The sequence below is a fragment of the Cloeon dipterum genome, chromosome 1 (assembly GCF_949628265.1).
Source record: "Cloeon dipterum chromosome 1, ieCloDipt1.1, whole genome shotgun sequence".
NCBI lineage: Eukaryota > Metazoa > Arthropoda > Insecta > Ephemeroptera > Baetidae > Cloeon > Cloeon dipterum.
The window spans coordinates 1,340,847-1,362,333 of NC_088786.1; the positions used below are offsets into that span (position 1 = coordinate 1,340,847).

A 21,487-nucleotide genomic window follows, 5' to 3' on the forward strand; every position below is an offset into this window, starting at 1 on the left:
GATTCTTTACTGGAATTCGGTTCCTGATGGTTGAATTTGAATCGCACGACGTACCGAAAACGTATAAACCGTTACCTTTGCGGTTTTTGGTTTGAAAAAGAAACCGGCGACCAATCAGAGGAGGCCAGATCGAGACAGCAGCGCCACAGTGGCGACCAGCGAATGTCAGAAATGTCGTTTAGTTACACTAGCTGTCACTGCGGCGCTGCCGTCTAGATCTCTGGTCTAGTAGAGCTCTTTGCTAGGCCTTAGACCAAAAACCATACATTTCTTTTACAAGTCTTGCGGTTTAAAATTGCGAAGCTCTAGCTCTAGACTATTCATGCGTTTTGCAATACGTGTATGTTTTTCTTGCAATTGGCATCGGAGTGAAGGCGAGGTGGATGCAGGGCACGCATTCGCCTGCACTCCCGGTCGGTACATCTGCAAAGAGAGCGAACTGCGCACAACTGGCACTTTCCATTCCGCATTATATAATAGAATGCCTGCGCTCTCTCCAGCGCCGCGTGTGTGTATTATATTTTAGCTGACAATAAAAATAGCAGCGTTCCGTTCGTGATATGTATTCCAGTCTCGTCTGCTGGAGACCTGCTGCCGTCGTGCATACTTTTGACAAAAATAAAATACACGCTCTCGGTACAAGACGCAAAACGAATTTTTGGCGTGAGGGACACGAGAAATATTTCCTTCCTACCCGAGCGAAATTCAATTTGCAGCGCGTCAAAAATCGCCGAGCGTGCAGCGGAAATCCGAATTATTGCCATATCGATGCAGCGCCGTGCAGTTTATTTCAACGCTAATGAACACGAGCTAGAGAGCGAACGAGCTCTCCTTAAATTGCCTGCGGCTGTGCCACGGAACTAACAATAACGTGGTTAGCGACACACTGCCGGCGGATATGCAAACTGCAACCATAAAACACGCGAGCGCGAGAGAGAGATTCGGAGATGCACAACGCAAATGTGCACTATGCAATGAATTGTTTGCGATTTTAATTTTTATCGCTTGTGCCAGCAAAGATAATAATAATGCCGCGGCCCGAATGTGTAAAAATGCGCGCGGTGTTTTTCATTGGGGTTGTGAAGAGTAGCTATTTTAATCGAAACTACACAGCTTTTAAATATTTCAATGCATTTTAATGTTTACAATTTATTCAGACCCTTAAAAAAGTCTTACTTGAAACAAAGCTACGAGTATGCAAGAAAAATCTATTAAAAGAACAAACAATTAAGAATCGGCCTTTCTTCACGTCCCCTTGTAGTTTTGAAAATTGGGCTAATCGGCTGGCGGAGCATATTGCGATAGGCGCGCGCGTAAATTATAGAAGCGTCGCAAGCGAGGCAAGCGACATTTATGCACACACGGAGCCAGCCAGGTACTTTGCACAGGTTGTTCACAGCGCGTATTACATTCGGGCCTATTGTTTGCGCGAATAATGACAGAGAGGCAGCGCGTGCATTAATCATAAGGCAATTGTTCTTCGTGAATCTGAATTTTGCACGGCCAATCTCTCCAGGCAGTGCAAAACACGATTGATTCCGCACTTTCGATTGTGTGCGGCTGCGGCAACGGCGAAATGAAAAATCGCGGCGCTGGAAAGAGAGAGGCAGAGCGGAGGAGGAAATGATCTAATGCAAATATTGTCTCGCACAGCAGGTTTTAACAAAGAGAGGGGCGCGCGCGCGCTTGTAATGCGGGGACTTAATTCTGTTTTCATTTCGCCAGAAGGGGCTACTTAAGGGGTGGCGAGAGGGTGCCACGCAGCCGAATATATCGAAGCGAAACATAAAATAATGACGCCGACGCGCGTATACGCGCATAAGCTTCTTATTCTCTAACATTATTTTTCCCGATTCCGTGAGTCGGCGCCAACTGCACTCGTGATTAAAGGCGCACGACGACGGGGCGGGCGCCCGCCGCGACAATTCACCCTCTTAATTCTAATTGGGGTTGATGGCCCTGCATGTCTGGCGGCAGCGCCAATCTGTCACGGATACGCTCGCGCCTATTAGTGCCATGTGGCGTTCGCACTCTTGCCTCGGGCCACACCGGCACAAACGCTATAGCTCTATATATAATGCGGCCGTCCTATTTGTTGCAGGTTTTTCCTCAAGTTCTTCTTGAAGTGCAACCAGAACTGTCTCAAAAACGCCGGCAACCCACGTGATATGAGGAGATTCCAGGTAAGGCGAATATTTCTATGTATTTATCCTTTGAACGGATCTCCCGGCCGTTCAATATATGAATTGCAGATTTATCTCAACTGATTGTGTATCTACCGAGCTATCAACATTTTATTATTGCTTTAGGAACGATAAGTGCAATTTAACTTGTTTTGAAATGATTATCTCAACATTTATATCCATATTAGCTGGAAATATATTGAAGTAGCTTTGGAATTTCATATTTCACTGTGCCAATAGGTCGAAAATTCTTCACAAAACGTGCCGAAATCGTCGAAAACAAAGTGGTTTTGGCTGTAAGTATTAGAAGAACGTGCCAGAAGAACGCCGGCGATCATTCAGAGATTCTTTTGGCCTAAGATGGAGACAGAAGTGCCACAGCGACAGCCAGGAAAAGTAACAAGCAGCTAATTGTAAGATTTGTCGCTTCCACTGGCTGTCGCTGTGGCGCTTCTGTCTCCATCTTGACTACGCCAAAAAGCCGCTTTTTTGCCATGTTCTGACTTAGAAACCACCAAAGTAACAGGTTTTTGGCAAATTGTGTCTGCCAAACGATTCGTCTGCTTAACTTAATTCAACCAAGAGGATTAAAAACGAAATTCCAATGTTTTTTCTTAAGCAATTTAACGGTGGTGCCGTTTTAAAAAGTCAATTCCAACCAAATAACTAAATAATGTTACCAATTTTAAGATTCGAGAGTGCCAGGTGATCAGAGTGTCAGTCGTGGAATGCAGCTCCTGGTGGATCCATCAAAATTCTGCAGTGACTTGCAAAAAGCGAAACATCCCTCCGTGCGCCGCGCTCTTTCTGTTCCTAATCTGCCTCATTGTTGGCGTTTGAAAGGCGGTGTTCAATATTGCTGGTGTATTTGAAAGGCATGCAGCATTCCCTTCCTCCACTGACCCAACCACAAAAATGCCTTACTGAGAGAGAGAGACAGAGAGACCCACGTGCGAGAGTCTGGCGAGGCAGCTGCCTCCGAATTCATCATTACGCGCTTCAACAGGCGCAATTTATCTTTCGTTGTTATGTTACCATACACACTCGTGCTCGTCTCTGTTCTGCGCGCAGCAAGAGTGAAAAAACGGTCCTCCACTTTCGGTTTCCGATTCTGCGTTTTCTGGACGTGATAAGTGAGCCAGCAGCCAGCCCCCTCGTCTTCTGCGCGCGGGGGTGTATATTTAGATATATACACGCACTGCACGAGCGGGTATCTTGCCTCGCCAAGTGCGGAAGGAGGAAATTGTTATTTGGCTGAGCAATGCATTATTTGCTATCGCTAAGCCCCTCGGAACAATAAATGACCTTATCGCATTGCAAACACATAAAAAGTCACTGTCATGTCATCTACGCATGGCAGACTAAGCATGTCGTCCTCTCTCTGCGCGCGCGAGGGAAAATAAAAAGCAAAAGGGGCCGGCGAAGAGAGAGGACGCGAAAGTATAGTAATACACCCTTCACGACGCAGGCAGCAAAAAAAAGAGAGGCTCTCTCCGACCCGGGTCGCCGCCGAGCCTAATATAAATATCAACAAACAGAAATCCAGTCAAATTGATTGCGTCTAAAATTCCCTTCGTGCGAATTAATTCACGGAAACATAAGTTGGAGCGAACTTTGATTCGGTTGCGAACAAACAGCGAGCGCTCTCACTGTCTCGGCAAGGTGGAGCAATTTATTTTTGCCACCTGTTAGGCTCAACTGGCAGACAAATTGAAAAGTGACTTTATTTATGATGAAAGGGAAGCTGTCGCGAGGCAGTTTATTTTATGAATGCAAAGTCGTGCGCTCGCCGTGTGTTTTATTTATTGGCCCTTTCGTGCCTTTTATCATGCCGCTCCGGTGCGCGCGTCTGAAAGGCGACTGGATCTGCAATAAGCCGATCTGGATTTATCTCTCATTTGTTTCCCGTCAACTGCCGCGCTGAGTAACAGACTGCCTGCGAAAACAAACACACGAGTCCTCCTACGCCACGCAACGAATATGCGATCGATTGACATTTTCTGGGATTTCCGTAAAAAAATATCCTTGCTCCTCTTTGTAAAATTATTTAAATATGCTATAAGCTTTACAGAAAATTTGTGAAAAATCATTTTTACCTTTTTTTGAAATACTAAAAATCTAAAAAAAAAATAGTATAAAACTTCAATTTTCGTTAAAAGTTTCGAGAAAATCGGCTCATACTAATCAACCATTTAGGGATTTTTTTCTCAAAATTTGCACACCACTAGACAGATCGCAACGAAATAAATCGCGAAAAAATTAAACTGTTCCTCGGTCCTGATTGTTGCTAAATTTTACAAACAATAAACTCAATGAAAAAAACAAAGCAAAATTGTTGGCCTGTAAAGCTCTACTTTAAATGAATTTTTCTGTTGGGAAGAACCGAAATTTTCATAAAGTGTTCGTAACTTATGATTTAAAAATGAGCTCTTATTTTGCTGCAAAAAAATATAAACTGCTGCCTTGGTTTACGGCCTCGTGAAGGTTTTACAACAACTTTACGACAACGTGTTAAAGTGCGTGTGCCGTCAAGCAGCAAACAATCTGCGTCTCTCGCGCACTCGGCAAACAATTATCTCAAGAGAACGTTGGCAACCGGAGCTAATTGAAGAAGCTCATTTCGCTTGCCGCGCGCGCAATCGATGGAAAGTCAAACTGCGAGTGCGGCGGGATTTGGGCTCCGACACCTGTGGAGGAGGCGCGCGGACAATTCGGCGGCGGCAGCGGAAAAGGCGTTCGGCGGCCGGCTCGTGTGCCGCCGGTTGCATATCAGCGGTGGGTGGAGGCGCAGTGGCGGCTGCAATTTCTCCCCTTAAGAGAATTCTGCGGTTCCCATGGGAACGGCGGTGGCCGGGCGGGGGTGGGGTTTTTCACTGCGAGGGGCTTTACAAAAAGGAGGACTGTATAGAGTCTGACTTAGAGAACAGCTCTACACCACTGGTGTATGCTAGATGTTGCGTGAGCAATCCCAGGGGAAGATACCATCCCCTTCGCATTCCCGCTCCCCGGGGGAGAGAGAGAGAGAGGAAAAGAGAGGGATCCATCCAAACCGAGTGACTGACTACTTTTTCTTGGCCGATGGCGACAAGATACTTGACAAAATGGCGATTATATTTTCCCGATTTTCCGCGAGACTCGATATTTTGCCCGATTAAGGCGCCGGGCTTGTTTTGTCGCGTGGTCGCGAGGCTGGGGGTGCGCACACAAATTAATTGGAGCTGTTGGGCGCTGTCACTCCTTTCGAGCGAGGGGGGCGAACGCGATTTGCTCGTTAATTAGCCTGCGTTGAGGGTGTGTGCATAACGATAGAGTGAATTATTAATGAATTTGTCCGTCTGCCTTTTTACCATACCAATCAAGAATTAACTAGCTTGTGCATGCAGATGTGCCGTCAAAAAATTAATCTCGTTCTTCTAGTGTTTCAATAAGCAATTTATAAAATTTTCTTTTTTATTTTCAAATAATGTACGGGGTGGTAATTTAGAGTGAGTTTCGGATATTTTAAAATTATTTGCAGCCCTGACAATAAGAAAGGCTCGCTTACAGTAGTAAATTTTTGTTATTTAAGTTGTCGCAAAGGGGTTGAAAGGGGTTGGGGGTGTCCTAAAACCCTTCGGCTTGTTAGGGGAGGTTGAGACGAGTCTAATGGTGTTTAATTTTTGCAATTCTGATGGTTAGAACCCGAGATTTGGAGTTCGCAGTATTTGCAAAACAAGAAATATTCGAAAAATTTTAGTTTTTTCGAATTTCGAAGAGCAACTAAAAATAACAACACTCTGAAATTTTAACACAAGTCTAGAAATATTATGGGACAACGTTTTAGAAACCAAATTTCACAGAAACAACCTAAGACCTTGACCTAGGACAAAAAATTGGTGTCTCGATTGGGCACGTCGAGAGGAATCTAAAGCACATTCTATTTTGACTAAAACTAAAACTTATCATTAACTATAGCGTTTGAATAAAGTTTAAATTATTTTGAAACGTGTAATGTGTATTTAATGTTCCCTCAAGCGAATAAAAACAATTTTAATTATGTTGCAGGTCGTTATCGGCACGCAAGTGAGCGTCGACGGTCCCTTGTTGGCGGTATCAGACAACATGTTTGTGCACAACAACTCGAAACACGGGCGCAGAGCCAAGAGGCTCGACCCTGCCGAAGGTAATTGGAAATTTTTCAGCAATTCTCTATCTCATCACCAAATCAAGTTTTTTTTTCATTTCTACGGTCGAAAAGAATAAAGCAATAACGATGAAGCGTGTCGCCCGCTTAGGAAATTTATTGTAATGCGCGCTGCGTGCGCACTTGCTGCTCTTATTGATTTTGCAAACTCACGTGGCCACGATATTATTTTGAAGCTCCAGCCACATGGTCTGGAAAATTTCTACTGCGCTTGCTTGGGAAATAAGTGGCTACGGACTAAAGGGCAAAAATATATACGCATCAACATTTAAAGATTCGTACAATGAATCAGACCAAAAATATATTAATTTATTTAATTCGAGTGTGACGGCATTTTTGTGCATAATTATCACAAGTTAAGTTATATTTTTCACTGTGACCCTTTTTAACCTGTAGGCCTGTATCCTCCCCTGCCCGTAGCGACACCCTGCATCAAGGCGATATCGCCAAGTGAAGGGTGGACTTCAGGTGGATCCGTAGTCATCATTGTTGGGGACAACTTTTTTGACGGTCTCCAAGTCGTCTTTGGCACCATGTTAGTTTGGAGTGAGGTACGTATTTCGATCTGAATATCTGAATCTTTGCAGTTGTAACTGATTATTCCCCTTTCAGCTGATCACATCGCACGCAATCAGGGTGCAAACGCCGCCAAGGCACATACCTGGAGTCGTAGAAGTCACACTCTCCTACAAATCGAAACAGTTTTGCAAAGGAGCACCGGGCAGATTTGTTTATGTCTGTAAGTAAAAAAAAATAAATAAAATAAGCAGTGCCAATTTTCTAATTTAAATGAATTCAGCCTTGAACGAGCCAACCATAGACTATGGTTTCCAGAGACTGCAAAAACTTATTCCTAGACACCCTGGTGACCCGGAAAAGCTTCCAAAGGTGACATTATTTATACTTTGAAATTAACTTTGACTAATTAAATTTGTATGCGCAGGAGATAATCCTAAAGAGGGCGGCGGATTTGGCCGAGGCCTTATACAGTATGCCCAGAAATAACCAGCTCGGCCTTCCTGCACCTCGGTCGCCAGGGATGACCAACAACCACAGCATGTCCGGGTTCAACTCGTATACAGGGCAGTTAGCAGTTAGCGTGCAGGATAATACCAACGGTAAGAATTGAAAATATTAAACGAGCAAATCGGATTTTTATCTCTTTTTGTTCAAGTATTAAAAAAATTTAAGATTGTCAACCCCTGAGTGCATGGACACTGTCAAGTTGTCACTGATTGGTGACCCTAACCGGCAGGGTTTTATTTTTAGAGGAGTATGGTAGAGCGCAGAGCAGCAGTGTGTCGCCCCGCGGAGGCTACGGCTCGAGCGCCTCGACGCCGCACTCGTCCAGCGGCGCCGCCTCCTACGGGGGCAACAACGGAGCACCCCCCGGCCCTGCCCCCGGCGCAGCCCCCGCGGGCACTGCCCCCATGGTCGGCGGCTACAGTGGTGCTGCAGCTGCGGTTTCGGCCGCCCAACTCGGCTCTCCGGCCGCGGCCGGCATCTTCAACACCTCGCCACGTGAGAACGATTATTTTTTTCCTCAAGCGAATCGAATGTAAATTGAAGCTTTTTCAGTGCGGCCGTCTGCTCAGTGCTTTCCTAGCCGTGACAAACTGGGCTCTGTAGAGCCGGTAAGTTTTCAATTAGTGTTTGATTAAGCCGCCAACAGATCGGCCTAAAATCGGTTTGGCCAAACAAAATTTCAGAAAAAAATAAATCCATAGTGTCCGCTGGTGCCATCTATTGGCGGCTTCAATCACTAGCGAATTGGCAGCCGTTCTAAAATTATATTATTTTTCAGGAAACCGGTTCTTGGTGGCCGCCTCTTCTGGCCCGATAATTGCATCTCACTGTTGAACCCCTCGAAGCGTTGGTTTCGATGGCGTCTTCCAGACGGAAGCGAATTTCTGGAAGGGGCCATTGAATGTTGGCCAAGACTCCCTGTGTTTTGATCTCTGCTGTACCCCTGCCCGTGTGTGAAAAGGACAAATCATCAATTAAGACTTGTTGGCTATTTGAACAAGTGTCCATCAAGAGTTGTGGTCGTTCTGCCCCTCTACTGTGTATACCATAAAAGACATTATATTTTTAAAGCGGCGCGTTCAAACTACTTTGTAAAATGGAAAAGTTATCAATGAAAACATATCAAAAAAATTAAGAAAATTACCAGCAATTTTGATTCTGCAGTGTGGCCTAAAGAATAATATCAACTCTTATTTCTTCCAAGAAGTTTGTGATTTTTTCGTTATCTAAAAGCTTTTCTAAATGACAAGGACCACTATTCATATTTAATCAACATATCTGAAATAGTGCTGGGAGGAAGACAACAAAAACCACTCGATGATGGAATTTGTAACAAAAATTGTTGTAGAAAGCGAATCCGCGCATTATTAAAGATTGTACAGGAACTGTAAATAATTAGATAGTTAAAAATTTGTATATGAAAGGCACGCACACACATCATTAAAAATTTCATGTTTATGATGGAATGCTTGTCAAATAACATTGTGTTAATAATGTGCAATCTTAAACCTGCTGCTTTGCCTCGAGAAATCAAGCCCCCGAATTTTATAGTCTAGGATTTGGTGATTTTACAAACAAAAAAGTCAAATCTAAGCAAAAAGTCCTCGTCAATTTAAACAGAAGTATACGACACGAACAGAAGAAAATTTTTTATACCAAAATTGCAAAACTAAACCCCTCTTGAATATACAATTTCAATTTGCGCGCAGGTAAAACATAGAAAAAGTGTCTCCACATGTAGATACAATTCCACGAAGCGAGTATATAATTATATATGATTTCCAAACTTATTCTCACGAGTGATGGTACAAAAGGATACGAAGTAATTCAATAATTAACGATCATTCTTAATTAGACTTACGCAGGGTGGTCGTGTCTGTTGTTATAATATGATGCTGACAAACGTGTTTTGATTGTTTTCTTTGATACATTTAATAAAATAAAAAGATTTAATTAGTTAGAGTGGTGAATCGCGAGAGCTCCGCTCTCTTCTTCGAAATATCATGTACAAGCGAAGCGGATTAAACAAAGCAACCCTTTACCGAGTACATAAGACAAATTTAGATGTCTCAAACAGTAAAAAATATATATTTAGAGAGCAACAGCAGTTCTGAGAAATTTGAAGGCAAACCAGGCAGAAGCTACACTCTGTATTACTCATAATGTCATTATGAATGTAATATTAAAAAGAATTTTGCTAAGAGTTTTCTGCTTTTTATTTTATATTAAACACGAGAACAATTGATTTAAAATCTTCCATTCCTCCGATCCAGCATCAGCAACAATTATTTATATCTGCGGAAACATGTGTAATAAAGAGCACCTCCAAGAATATTTCAAAACCTTAATTTATACCTTTCATTTCTCTGTTGACGGTGTGAATTTTCCAGCCGTACCAACGCATCACATCGACAATCAAAAGAAGCACCGATATCAGCACAAAAGGCAGAGTTGAAACCAGGTTGTGGGCCAATATGATGGCAACGAAATAGAAAACATCGCTGTCAAGTAGCATCTCGACTGGCAGCATGCCGATCTCCACTTTGCTCTGATTTATATTGCAGGAAATTTGTCCACTCTTATTTCAACAATCGTCTTTTGCTTGCGTCAACAACAAGCTCTTTTATTTAGCAACTGAAATAAAAAATACAAAACGTGTGGCATACTTCCCGCACTGACGAAGTGATCGGCGGCACAGCTTCTTTCCATAATTTTTTGTACAGTACGTAGTGTGTTGGAGTGCGAGATTTCAAGGTTATATTCGATAAAAAAAAATGTGGCTGCTGGGGTCATCTTACTGATCTTACACTGTGTAGATAAGTCTGAACCCTTTAAAGTTCAGTCTGCGCTCTCGATTGCATGAGGCTCAAGACAGTTTTGTTTGTGATAAAATTTATTTAAAATTTGCCTGACCAAGAGATTTGTTTCAAATTTGACCCCAGGGAGGACTACAAAAAATTATTTTTTTTAATGAATAAAAATTATTTTATGATGTGGACATATCAATAATTTAGATGTTAGTGAAATTTCGCAGCAGTTTATCTATTCCCTAAAATGAGAATTAAAGAGGAATGATACTGGAAAAGCCTGGAAAATGCTTGTTGCCAATGCATAAACTCGTCCCTTAGGATTCAGTTAAAGCCTAAATTGACCTAAGAATCATTTTTTGAGAAAATTGGCTGGAAAGTTAGCGTGCTTTTCAAATGGTAATGGCTGTCTCCTTACTTGAAATCCGATTTAATTTCAAAACCAAGAGTTTGTCCAATAAGTGGCATACACAATTGGACAGATCTCGACGAGAGGAATCGGAATATGCCGAGAAAATATGTTCAAGCACTGGAAATTTTGGAGAAAATTGGCAAAATTTGAATTTTTACTGTGGGAAGGTCCTTTTTTATTATTGCAAATTGTTGAACAAATTGTTGATGGCATCCAACAATTCAAATAATTTTCAATTGTAGCCCAGTATCATTCCACTTTAAAGTTCAAAGTCTGCGTACTCAATTGCATGAGGCTCATGACAGTTTTGTTTGTGATAAAATTTTATTTAAAATTTGCCTGACCAAGAGGTTTGTTTCAAATTTGACCCCAGGCGGGACTACAAAAAATTTAATTATTTTTTAATGAATAAAAATTATTTTATGATGTGGAGTCGACATATCAATCATTTAGATTTGAAATATTGATTGTTAAAGAAGAGAATACTTTGCATTATTATGATATTTGTTGAGTATTTCATTGTTAGTGAAATTTCGCAGCAGTTTATCTATTCACAAAAATGAGAATTAATGAAATCAGGACCAGAAGAACAGTTGTTAAATTTCAGATTTAGCCATATTTATATAGACTCCTCTCTTCGCAAATATGTATCCAATGGAAAATTTCCTAAATTGTGAAATGAATCGTGATTTTACAAATAAATGATTGGCTTGGTTGGCATGTTGGCATGCAAAATTTAGTGCCGATTTTCTCTAAAATTTAAACGATGCAACCTAGGGACATTTTTGGCTTATAATTTTTAGACAGTATTTCAAGTAAAGGTAAAGAGGATTTTTTACAAATTTTCTATTAATTATTCTTAATTTTTGGTGCTAAAATGTGAAATAAATAATTATTTTTAATTCCAAACTTTAATCACATATATTGCTATGTATAAATCTATTTTTGTGAAAAAATAGTTTCTTCTCTATGCCGCTGGAATTAAGGTTTGATATTTATTTCCCATTCTCACGTCGTTTTCAGGCTCGGGCACTAAATGTAAAAGCTAATACAATCAATTGGAATATTATTATTGATAAATTACCGCAAAAAGGAGTTGCATCCTTGACGAAAACGTAAAAGGTGTTGGATTTTCCGCGGTATTTATCGCTCCTGTAGCCCATGAGGGCACAATTCTCTTCATTGCAAGTCAAATTAGTCGGAGCTCTACGATAAAAGGTTACAATTTTGGGACTTGCGAGTTCAAATCAAATCACCTTGGATTGTAAATGTCCCATTTGTGGCCCCAAAAGTTGCATCCCCCTGCTTTAATCGTTTCGATAAAGTACTTTGCTGCTTTGCTGTGGCTGCAAATAGGTGACTTGATATCTAGAGAAGTTTTTAAATAAATATAGATAGATAGATAAAATAATGTTCATCATGTATACTGTTCCAGACTTTTTCGACAGCATCAAGTCCAATTGCCCTCAGCTTTTTCCAAACTGAAGCATCGTGTGGAATCCGACAGCCAGGCTGCTCCGAGCCGCCGTTTGGATAGAAATCCAAGTGACCTTTTATATTAAAAACACGAACACTTCCTCTATCATATATTATATGGATCAAAATAAATATTACCGAGAGGAAACTGCAATCCTAATCCATATCTGGTGTAGCGACCGTTTGTGTGAATGACGTCCACAAAATCCGCATCCCCTTTGTCCAATTTCATGCCAAACTCTTTTGGGGAAAAACAAGGGTTCGCCGGATCCAATCCTGTTGCCTCCCGAAAATGAGAAAAAGCCTTTTTAAAATTCATTTTAATTTACCAGTGATTCTCTTGACTTTTCCAGTTATGTGCGTAGACACATAAGACACGATATGAGCTCCGAGACTGTGGCCAATCAGGTGGAATTTTTTAGCCGATATGTTCATTTTAACGATCATGTGCTGGACGAGGCTGTAGTCAACATTTGGAAATAATTACAAAAGTATAGGGCTGTTAATGTGGACGGAATTTTTTTAATTCATGAATTCTAATTAAAAATCATTTGGACATTTGGGCAAAAGTGTAAGGTTTTCACAGTAAAAATGTTCTCGATTTTGACAGTTTTAATTGAGACTAGTTGAATATATTTCCTCGTCTAAAAATATAATCAGCCCTGGAATAAATAACCTTGAAAGTTCGGCTCCCACCACTCTAGTGTTGGATGCAGCTTGGATGTAATTAAATTTATCAGCACCGTGCCTCCAGTCAACACTTATCACGTTCATGTCTTCCTAGTAAACAAAAATGACTTGAGATACAAGATTAAAATAAATAATATTTTATCCAATAAAATGCCAGAAAAACATCTTACAGCTTGCAACAGAGCTTTTTCCATATCTCGCACCCACGAGTTGTCGGCCTTTCCCTTGTATCCATGACAAATGATTGCGATTTTCTTGTTTTTATCAAAGCTTGGTCCCAAGTTGATACTTGGCCGCACGTGTATTTCTTTTCTCTCATCTTTTCTCGCTTTTCCGGTCCTGCATGCGATTTAAATTCAGTTGTATAAAATATCAATTTATTTATTGACCTGGTCGAGAGGAAAAATCGAGTGCTGATGTCGTGTCGGTTGTTGGGTGTAAACAGCTGCAGAATTTTCTTTGCGAGTCCAAAACAGTCCGGCTGGGAATTTGTCACGTTCTCACCGAAAAAGTGTTCGTCGTCTCCGTGATGCGAAATTTTCTCTGGATGGTGTTTCGATATTTTAAAGCTAATTTTAAAACATTAGTGAAACTCACTCAATGAAGAACTTGGCGTGGCGGATAAAAGCAACGCTGTGAGGCAAATTAGTAGCGCACGCTGGTCCATTGCTCAAGAAAAACTATATTGCTCGTGGCTTGCAGATCAATTAAAGTGCGTCAATGCGACGACGACATTAAAAACGGACGAAGGCTTTTATAAATGTGATAAAATTAATATATGTATAGTATGCTGACCGCAAGGTTATCTTAAAAACAGGAAGTTTTAAAGAGATGAGGGGCAGAAGAAGGGAAGAAGAATAATGAGTTCCTTCGCTCTAAAAATATTTAAAATGTGTCAAGTGCGGTGTATCCCGAGCACTGTGATTGGCTCTCCCGTAAGATTTAAATTCTACCGGTTTTTAATTTTTCTCCATTTTTGGATCATTGCAAAATGATGAATTACAGTTAAAAAAATTTACTATGCTACAAATTGATGAGAAGTAGTGATATTTATTTAACTCGATTTCGGGAATTCTCGTAAATAAGGTCACCGTTAAAAGAAAAGATAGCGAACCAACCGGTTTATATATAAATAAGAGAGTGTTAAAGTCCACCTTTTTACCAGCCCACTAGCGCACTCTCTGAGTGAGTATAAGAAACTTGTAGTCTCTAGCCAGATTGTAAAGTAAAGTCAAGAAAAATTTTTGCTGGGTTTGTAATTTCTGTAATTTCGGTTTTATTTTCTAATTTACTTTGTAGTGTATGCATCATCGCTATTTTCTGCAGACTTGCAAAATCAAAGTCCCGTGCTCAATTGAATCTGTTCCATCGTTTGTAGAGAAATATGTATTCTGGATTTTATTTCTTCTACTGTCAAGTTCGTGCATTTTAAATTGAGAATTGTTGATGTTGTCTTATAATATTATCCCGGACTGAACGACCAACTTTAGCAAAACATAAGTTTTTTATTTCAAGCATAAACAAAAAAAGTAAATTAACGCATGGCAATTTTTATTTAAGGTTAATGCTCTATAGTCTAGTGTGTGTGTGTTTTTACTGAATTTATTTGCAGGTTACATAATTTTCATTCCTATCTGCAAAAATGGCATTCAACTTGGGCAGAATGTTGTCGGTGCCTGTCAAGGTGTGTTTGCTTGTTTATTGTTTTATGATATTTGAAAAAATAAACCGTGAATCTTTCCACTGTCAGAGGTTGCTGGTTGGGACCCAAATCCTCAACAAACCCGCCGCGAACTTGGTCAGGGCTTTCAGCACAGGTTTGGAAAACATTTTTTACTCGAAATGAATTTCTTTATCACTTTTCTTGCACCATAGGAATGCAGTTGAGGGCTCCTGTGATTCAAAAGCCAGCCCCAGACTTCAAAGGAGTTGCGGTTGTAAATGGAGACTTCAAGGACATCAAGCTGTCTGATTTCAAAGGGAAATACCTAGTGCTCTTCTTCTACCCTCTGGACTTGTAATATTATATTATGCTCCTTTTGAGTCGGCTTAATTTTGATTGAATATCTGCAGCACGTTTGTCTGCCCGACCGAAATCATTGCCTTCAGCGAGAGAATCAAAGAATTCCAAGCCCTGAATACCAAGGTTGTCGGTGTTTCCACTGACTCGCACTTCTCGCATCTGGCTTGGATTAACACGCCCAGGAAGGTACTGATCGCTCTGAGATGATTTATTGTCAAGAAGTGACAGTTAAATTTTTTGTTCTTTGCAGGACGGTGGACTCGGAGGTCTGAATTACCCACTTCTTGCCGACTTGAGCCACAAAATCAGCTCTGAATACGGAGTGCTAATCGAAGGCGAAGGAATTTCTCTCAGAGGTCTCTTTATCATCGATCCTAAAGTAACAACCGCTTATATTAAGGCACATAGACAACTATAGGATTCAAATTCTTGTAGGGCACCCTGAGGCAGATCACCGTCAACGACCTTCCAGTTGGCCGAAGCGTTGATGAGACGCTCAGGTTGATCAAAGCCTTCCAATTTGTTGAGAAACACGGAGAAGGTAAACTGACTAACTTACAAAGGGAACGCTGGTGTTGTTCCGTTCTGACATGCCCAATTTGGTCCTCAAATGTGTTGTTTACATGGACCACCAGTCCAAATTTATTGAGTGGACAAATTTTTATTAAATAATCCCATATTTCTTGAAACGTGATGCCTTTTGGTTTATACAGACGAGATGAATCGATTGCCTTTCTTAAATTCTCGGAGACTTTTGACGTTTTGTAATTTTGAAAATTCAATTAACCTTTATGCTGGTAAATTTTTGGTTTCTTGTAGTAAGATTTTTTTAATTTTTAATATTCAATAATAAGGTTTATTTTTAATTTGATAAAAGATTCAAAATTTTAAGTATTGCTTCACTGTTCAAAAGTTACATCAAATCTTTATTTTGTCATTTAACTGGTAACTGATACCATGCGTAACAAAATCAAGGTTATTGTCAAAAATTACGCGTCAATTTATTCAATTCATTAAGTTAAGTCTGCACACCAAATTTTATGGATAAAAACTGATTTTTTACAAATTAAACATGGAGATTCTTAATGCAAGACGAAAATACACTAATGTTTCGCTTCAGAAGTCCGAAATTAAACTCATTATTGGTCATTTTCAAAATAAAACTACACGTTCAAGGCGAAAAATTGTATGTCCGAGCGGAGCGACTCAAAGGTTCCATTGTGAGCCATTTAAAAAAAGCTAAATACGTTGATTTGTTATAGTTTGTCCTGCAAACTGGACTCCCGAGTCTCCCACCATCAAGCCTGATCCAAAGGGTTCCAAGGAATACTTCAACAAAGTGAACTGAGGTGATTTTTCTATTAATATATTTTCAGTTGTACAAATGATTAAACGCATTTTTCCTGTTATAAGTAATGCATTTTATATCTTGCCATAAACGCACAAGGAAATACCAACTACCACCAGCGTGATGCCGCAGAGAGTTTCTGAAAACCATTTTCCATTAATTGAATTAATTAATTTAATTTACCGTTTCAAACCTTTATCAATCTTTTCCTCTCCCAGGAGATGGCCCACCAGAGCCGTGAATAAAAATGTTAGTGCGTTCGCAATGGGCACTGCTAGGGACAAATCTGTAAAAGGATTTGTTTGTATTTTATTACAATTATTGTTTTATTAATACGCACCAGTCTGTTGCAAAGTAAGAAAGTAAACCACGGATCCGCATTGATTCAGCAAAAAAGGCAAAATGTACTGAAATACTAAAGTTTATAAGGGAGAGTTTGACAGGAATCGCCACACGCAACATTACCTGCCACTGGGTAAAAAGATATTTAATCTCTAGAATGATTTGAGTGATTTTATTTGGCGAGTGAACCTTCTGCACCCCTTTAGATCCTCGTTTTATGAAAGGGTTGGTCCCTCCCCACAAGGCACCGACAGCAAGTAAGCCTAACCATGGGGTAAAAGTGGAACCCATGCTCAACTAGCGCTGTTTACATTATTGTTTTGAGGGCACGCCCACTTGCGCGATGATCATAGTGTTAGACGACAGAAATAAGTTCATCTTTTTAACTCAATGGTTTATTCATAGTTTCTATAAGTTTGGTTTGGTTTGAATCGTTACATTTTTATGTTTAACATTAAATCAGAGAAGAATAAATTAAATAAACTTAAACATTAACCAACACATATAATAATTAGATATTACTATTAGAGATCCGCTTTAGGACCCATATTCAGTGGAATTGATTTAAGCTCTGTCCTCATGCACAAAAACTCGCCACACACGCACATGATGGCAAGGCACACCGTGTTCAAGACCCACCAAGACATGGACACCGGAAAGTAGCCGTTGTAGCTCCAGCAGACGAACAGGTGTATCAGGTGGGCGGTCGCAGAGAAATCGAGACACTGTTTCGTTCTTTGCACAATGAACCACAGCGCCAAAGCTCTGCAACAAGAATAGCTCGTGAATTTCTACGCCAAGGAGAAATTTGAAAACGGGTCTTACCCTGTGAGAGAATTGATGACGAAAGAGGTGATTACTAATTGGCCGGTGTTGTCTCGGACGTGGATGTATTGATAACTAAAGAGGCAGTCAAGAGATCTAGGAAGCCCAGCTATAGCTGTGGTAAATGCATTCCAGATGCCAAGGGTGCAGTAGATTACAAACTGGAGGGCAAAGATCTGCGAGATGATCAGGATGGGGTCCCACGTCGAGTTGCGGAATTGGCCACCCATCTTCATTCTTCTTCTGAACATCTACAATAAAAATACACGAACGTAAGTAGGCATGAACCAATTTTCAAAAAATGATAGCCATATCATACATAAATTATTGTGGATATCCGAACCGAAAATCGCATCAAATTTTCTACCCTTTAAACGAGTTTCATTTTTAATTTAATGAGATTTGAGATAATAATAAACTGATACCAACAACTTAAACCGCAATAAATACATACAGAAATGAATTTATAAATACCTTTGCTTACGCCATATCTGCACGTCCCTCACTTTTCAAAACATCAGCAATAATTCGCCACTCACCGTCACCTGCCTCTACGTGCTACACATTCATGATTCGTGTAAGAAAGTGGGCTGGGTCGCGCAACACGGCTGTTTTTACAATAACACCAACGTTATAAAACTTAAATTTAATAAGAAGACCTGAAAATTCTCTATTTTTCGGCTTTAAAATAGTTACCAATCAAATTAAATAATGTTTTGTAGACTTTCAACGTTTTTTATATATGTATTCACGCATTGCAAAAATACATGATTGCTGTTCGCCATCGTTTTCACTTTAAATTGGTAAACCTGCATCTCCTCTCGTCTCTGTACTTTCCTAGCGTTGCTTCGTTTACTCACGATCCTTGCGCGCTTAGCGAAGGTATGTCTTTTTTGCCTAGGCAGAACAAAATCTTTAATCATCCTCCTTTAATCAACCTTAATGTGTCTTTCTTAGTGTGTTTATGTGTTCCCTGATACTCGATCGATTCGTAGCTCTGTAAATTAAACAAATTTTCATTTCAGCTTGAGGAAAAGAGAGCTTCACAACAATGGCTGAAGTTGCGTGAGTACACACATTCGATTTTTAACATCCATTCGTCATAAATTAAGTTTAAAACCGGGCTTCACTTGAATCATAGCTACTGGATTTTATTGATGTTTTGGCCTTGGAGAGGTGCACATTGTAATAAAATGCTGGAACGGTTCAGTGTTCGCTTCACTAATTTATCGCAGCCACATGGGCCGTCCATGTGGCGGACCGGCTTTCATACGCCGACCGTTCAATATACTTGAAATTAATGCTAAAGAATAGTTTTATATAATATTCAATATCGACGATAACTTCTAATTTTCGGACATTTTCAATACCTGCACCTAATTTTTCCATTGATGAGTTAAATTCGTTGGTTTTAAAATAATTTTTTCCTGTAGTGATATGGTTGAGGGAGGTACCGGCTCGGCTGGAGCCCCCATGGACATCAACAAGGCTGTCCAGAAGGTCCTGATGACCGCTTTGATCCACGATGGATTATCCAGGGGCATCCACGAGTCTGCCAAGGCTTTGGACAAGTAATAATCTTTTAAATTCAAACGATGGCTCTTATGAAATTAAATTTTCTTGAATAGGCGCCAGGCTCTTCTCTGCGTGCTTGCCGAAAACTGCGACGAGCCCATGTACAAGAAATTGGTTCAGGGCTTGTGCAACGAGCACCAGATCCCCCTCATCAAGGTGGACGACAACAAAAAGCTTGGCGAGTGGGCCGGACTTTGCAAGATCGACAGCACTGGAAAGGCTCGCAAGGTTGTCGGGTGCTCTTGCGTAGTTGTCAGGGTAAGCGTCTGCTTTTATTGACAGTCCTAATTGATCTTAATGATAATTTATTGACAGGATTGGGGTGAGGAGACTCCAGAGTGCGACTACGTCAAGGAGTACTTGAAGCAGTGAATGTATCGTGACTGCATTTCCATTAAAGACGAGTTAAAGAAGTCGTTTTTATAAAACTTCAACAACTGCAATTTTACTTCTCAGCTCCGACACTCCCAACAGGCTCGCACTCAATTTTGTGGTAGGGAAAGTGTTGAAGTTGGCAGTTTCGGCTACAGTACCAAGCCTTCTTGCATTTTGAGCACCTGCTCTTTGCGGGCTGAGTGCAGTGCGTGCATAGATTCCTTGGGGCCTCTTGAAATGGCAGACTGAAACTCAAATTAAGTGAATGATTGGAATCCTGACTTACAGGATCAGCTTTACCTATCAGCAATTGTCGCCATGTCCGAATGCTCCAAAATACTCTTCTTATGAATCTTGCTAATGGTCGACCAACCTTTCATTCCCTCACTTAGAAGTGCATTGGTCATCTTGTAAGGAAATATTTAACTGAAATGCCTCGTTAAGTGCAATAATCATTAATACCTCTGGTAGGAGTTCCAACATCACAGGCGGCTTTTGCTCTGGTAATTGGAAGTTTGACAAGTAAAGCAAGCCTTGTTTCAGCTCTCGTAGTGGTGGCATTTGGCTTACCAAGTAATCGTCAATCTTGACCTCCATCTGTTAAATAGTTGAGTCTTCAAATTAATGGCTTATCATATTAAAATTACCCTCATAAATTTTCCTTTTGCGTATTCAGTCACGCCATAAAACTTTCCAAGCTCTGGGTGGAGTAAAAGTTGGTGAACTGCAAGCCATGCATTTGCCTCATGCCTGCCAGCCAAACTGCCATTGCACTTCCTGTGCCACGAACCATCTGTATGATTTTTAATTCCTATTAATTGTCTCCTAACAAGGTGGTTAATTTCACTACCAATGAATTGCAATTTTTCCCCGTTCTTTTCTCTGATCCAAGGCTGTTCGTCAATTAGGCTGCAGAGAAGGAGTGGGACGTCATGGGTTGAAAACATTCTAGTTGTTAATGAGAGACTCAAGCTGTAAATAAATTTATTAGAAAAAATTTGAAACGTAATCCAGGGCTTCTGCCATACCTGTTGATGTTCTCTGCTAGATAGAGAATTATAGTGATGCATCGCATGCCAATGCCAAATTCAATTTCTTCCTTTTGAAGCAAGATTTCGTGCTTCGATTCATCATTCTGGGGCCTATATGTACGATTATTTAATGCAATTTAAGGTACTTATTTACATACCTAGAAATAAGCCTGGTAATCTGTGCCGCACAGTAATCTACAAGATCAACTGCCGCGTCTCCCAGAGCAATGCAAATTTCAGAATGGAACATAATTATCTCCAGCAAAGCAACCATGGATGACTCGTGGTACATAATGATGTAGATCAGAGGAAATCTGGAGCTCATTTTATCGCAAGGGTCAGTGATCAGAGCAGGTAAAACTTCTTTCCTCCATAGCGACAAACAAAGAACTTCATTGACCAATGTAATGACCTGAGGGAACAGAATACAAAATAAAATTCGTGAATAAAAAAGAAAAACAATTAACTTGGTTATTGAATTTTTGGTTGGTAATATAATTGAGCTTTTACCTTTTCTGGGTAGTTTTTGAACGCTTCAACTACCTTCTCTTCTGAAGTCTTCATATCCATAACAGCTAACTGACATAGTTTGCTTTGCTTGTTCATGAGAGACCACCATCTAACAATATATTAATGTAAGCAATTGACATGAAAATATTTTAATAAGTTTATGAAAATCGCTAATAAGTCAAACTGCGAATTCCGTCATTAACGGTGCATTTAAAATTAAATAAAAATGTAAAATTAAAAAAATTACTCTTTTGTGGCAATGTCTTTTATGCGATGACAGTATAGTTCAGACACCAATTCCCCTGGTCCAAGTCCTTCGTCCATTCTTGAAATATGTAAATAATTATTCCGAAGCTGTCTTTCAAGACGTGATTTGAATAAAAAATCTCACGAGCCTAACAAATTAAATCATCCTTTGGCGCCATGGCAACGAAATTCGGTAGTGGAGGGGAGTGGGGATTGGCAATTTAGACAAAATCATAGCAAGGCTCTTACAATAAATAATTTTCAGCAAAAAGGAATTTTTAAATAAAAGTGTGGATATTTATTTCTCAATTTGTAGAAATTCGCTTCTAATATTAGAAAAAATAGACAACGCAACTCAAACAGATGCGAATACTGTGTTGCGATTGGTCTTCGCAGCTCTGAGCAACATATGGAAGAAGTGGGGGAAATTTTAAA

General features: G+C 40.2%; 7 protein-coding genes across 11 annotated transcripts in view; 3 read left to right on the forward strand and 4 right to left on the reverse strand.

The window, feature by feature from the left end:
* kn (EBF transcription factor knot) overlaps positions 1–9,596 on the forward strand; it is a 48,335-nt gene extending 38,739 nt beyond the window's left edge. The window contains exons 7-15 of one of the 3 annotated variants that reach the window (XR_010574104.1): positions 2,102–2,183; positions 6,228–6,345; positions 6,763–6,917; positions 6,979–7,105; positions 7,166–7,254; positions 7,310–7,484; positions 7,622–7,887; positions 7,945–8,000; positions 8,171–9,596. Coding sequence is in view for 2 of the 3 variants with exons in the window: in XM_065475933.1 (XP_065332005.1) it covers positions 2,102–2,183; positions 6,228–6,345; positions 6,763–6,917; positions 6,979–7,105; positions 7,166–7,254; positions 7,310–7,484; positions 7,636–7,887; positions 7,936–8,000; positions 8,171–8,209 (1,102 nt within the window). In the remaining variant the exon portion in view is untranslated. Of the gene's footprint in view, positions 1–2,101; positions 2,184–6,227; positions 6,346–6,762; positions 6,918–6,978; positions 7,106–7,165; positions 7,255–7,309; positions 7,485–7,621; positions 7,888–7,935; positions 8,001–8,170 lie in introns of all 3 variants that reach the window. The other 2 variants (XM_065475934.1, XM_065475933.1) reach the window with 2 other exon arrangements.
* A 125-nt stretch (positions 9,597–9,721) lies between these two features.
* LOC135934305 (pancreatic lipase-related protein 2-like) lies at positions 9,722–13,531 on the reverse strand. The gene is made up of 11 exons (XM_065475946.1): positions 13,375–13,531; positions 13,167–13,320; positions 12,948–13,116; positions 12,764–12,867; positions 12,417–12,547; positions 12,226–12,363; positions 12,039–12,161; positions 11,868–11,979; positions 11,696–11,817; positions 11,585–11,643; positions 9,722–9,928 (listed from the first exon to the last, which is right to left on the reverse strand). The coding sequence occupies exons 1-11, from the start codon at positions 13,442–13,444 to the stop codon at positions 9,737–9,739; spliced, it is 1,374 nt and encodes a 457-aa protein (XP_065332018.1). The 5' UTR covers positions 13,445–13,531; the 3' UTR covers positions 9,722–9,736.
* Positions 13,532–13,969: 438 nt separating this feature from the next.
* LOC135934300 (peroxiredoxin-like) lies at positions 13,970–16,212 on the forward strand. The gene is made up of 8 exons (XM_065475939.1): positions 13,970–14,028; positions 14,390–14,461; positions 14,528–14,594; positions 14,653–14,794; positions 14,851–14,986; positions 15,051–15,179; positions 15,236–15,341; positions 16,063–16,212. Exons 2-8 carry the CDS (start codon positions 14,420–14,422, stop codon positions 16,146–16,148), a joined length of 708 nt encoding a protein of 235 aa, XP_065332011.1. The 5' UTR covers positions 13,970–14,028; positions 14,390–14,419; the 3' UTR covers positions 16,149–16,212.
* On the reverse strand, positions 16,151–16,822 carry LOC135934304 (transmembrane protein 234 homolog). Its single transcript, XM_065475945.1, has 4 exons — positions 16,614–16,822; positions 16,489–16,555; positions 16,342–16,434; positions 16,151–16,287 (listed from the first exon to the last, which is right to left on the reverse strand). Exons 1-4 carry the CDS (start codon positions 16,779–16,781, stop codon positions 16,223–16,225), a joined length of 393 nt encoding a protein of 130 aa, XP_065332017.1. The 5' UTR covers positions 16,782–16,822; the 3' UTR covers positions 16,151–16,222.
* A 45-nt stretch (positions 16,823–16,867) lies between these two features.
* Positions 16,868–17,886, reverse strand: Sys1 (Sys1 golgi trafficking protein). 2 transcript variants are annotated; one of them, XM_065475940.1, is made up of 4 exons: positions 17,790–17,867; positions 17,635–17,683; positions 17,316–17,566; positions 16,868–17,255 (listed from the first exon to the last, which is right to left on the reverse strand). In XM_065475940.1, the coding sequence occupies exons 2-4, from the start codon at positions 17,668–17,670 to the stop codon at positions 17,015–17,017; spliced, it is 528 nt and encodes a 175-aa protein (XP_065332012.1). In that variant the 5' UTR covers positions 17,671–17,683; positions 17,790–17,867; the 3' UTR covers positions 16,868–17,014. The 2 variants fall into 2 exon arrangements, with proteins under 2 accessions (XP_065332012.1, XP_065332013.1); XM_065475941.1 differs by lacking the exon at positions 17,635–17,683 and having other exon boundaries at positions 17,790–17,886.
* A 203-nt stretch (positions 17,887–18,089) lies between these two features.
* RpS12 (ribosomal protein S12) lies at positions 18,090–19,327 on the forward strand. Its single transcript, XM_065475944.1, has 5 exons — positions 18,090–18,197; positions 18,341–18,380; positions 18,749–18,886; positions 18,944–19,148; positions 19,206–19,327. Exons 2-5 carry the CDS (start codon positions 18,367–18,369, stop codon positions 19,260–19,262), a joined length of 414 nt encoding a protein of 137 aa, XP_065332016.1. The 5' UTR covers positions 18,090–18,197; positions 18,341–18,366; the 3' UTR covers positions 19,263–19,327.
* On the reverse strand, positions 19,194–21,341 carry Zmynd10 (zinc finger MYND-type containing 10). Of its 2 annotated transcripts, none has more exons than XM_065475938.1 (9): positions 21,054–21,341; positions 20,807–20,915; positions 20,455–20,708; positions 20,294–20,407; positions 20,116–20,237; positions 19,913–20,058; positions 19,728–19,862; positions 19,566–19,672; positions 19,194–19,510 (listed from the first exon to the last, which is right to left on the reverse strand). In XM_065475938.1, exons 1-9 carry the CDS (start codon positions 21,128–21,130, stop codon positions 19,336–19,338), a joined length of 1,239 nt encoding a protein of 412 aa, XP_065332010.1. In that variant the 5' UTR covers positions 21,131–21,341; the 3' UTR covers positions 19,194–19,335. The 2 variants fall into 2 exon arrangements, with proteins under 2 accessions (XP_065332010.1, XP_065332009.1); XM_065475937.1 differs by having other exon boundaries at positions 19,194–19,516.
* Positions 21,342–21,487: the final 146 nt, after the last annotated feature.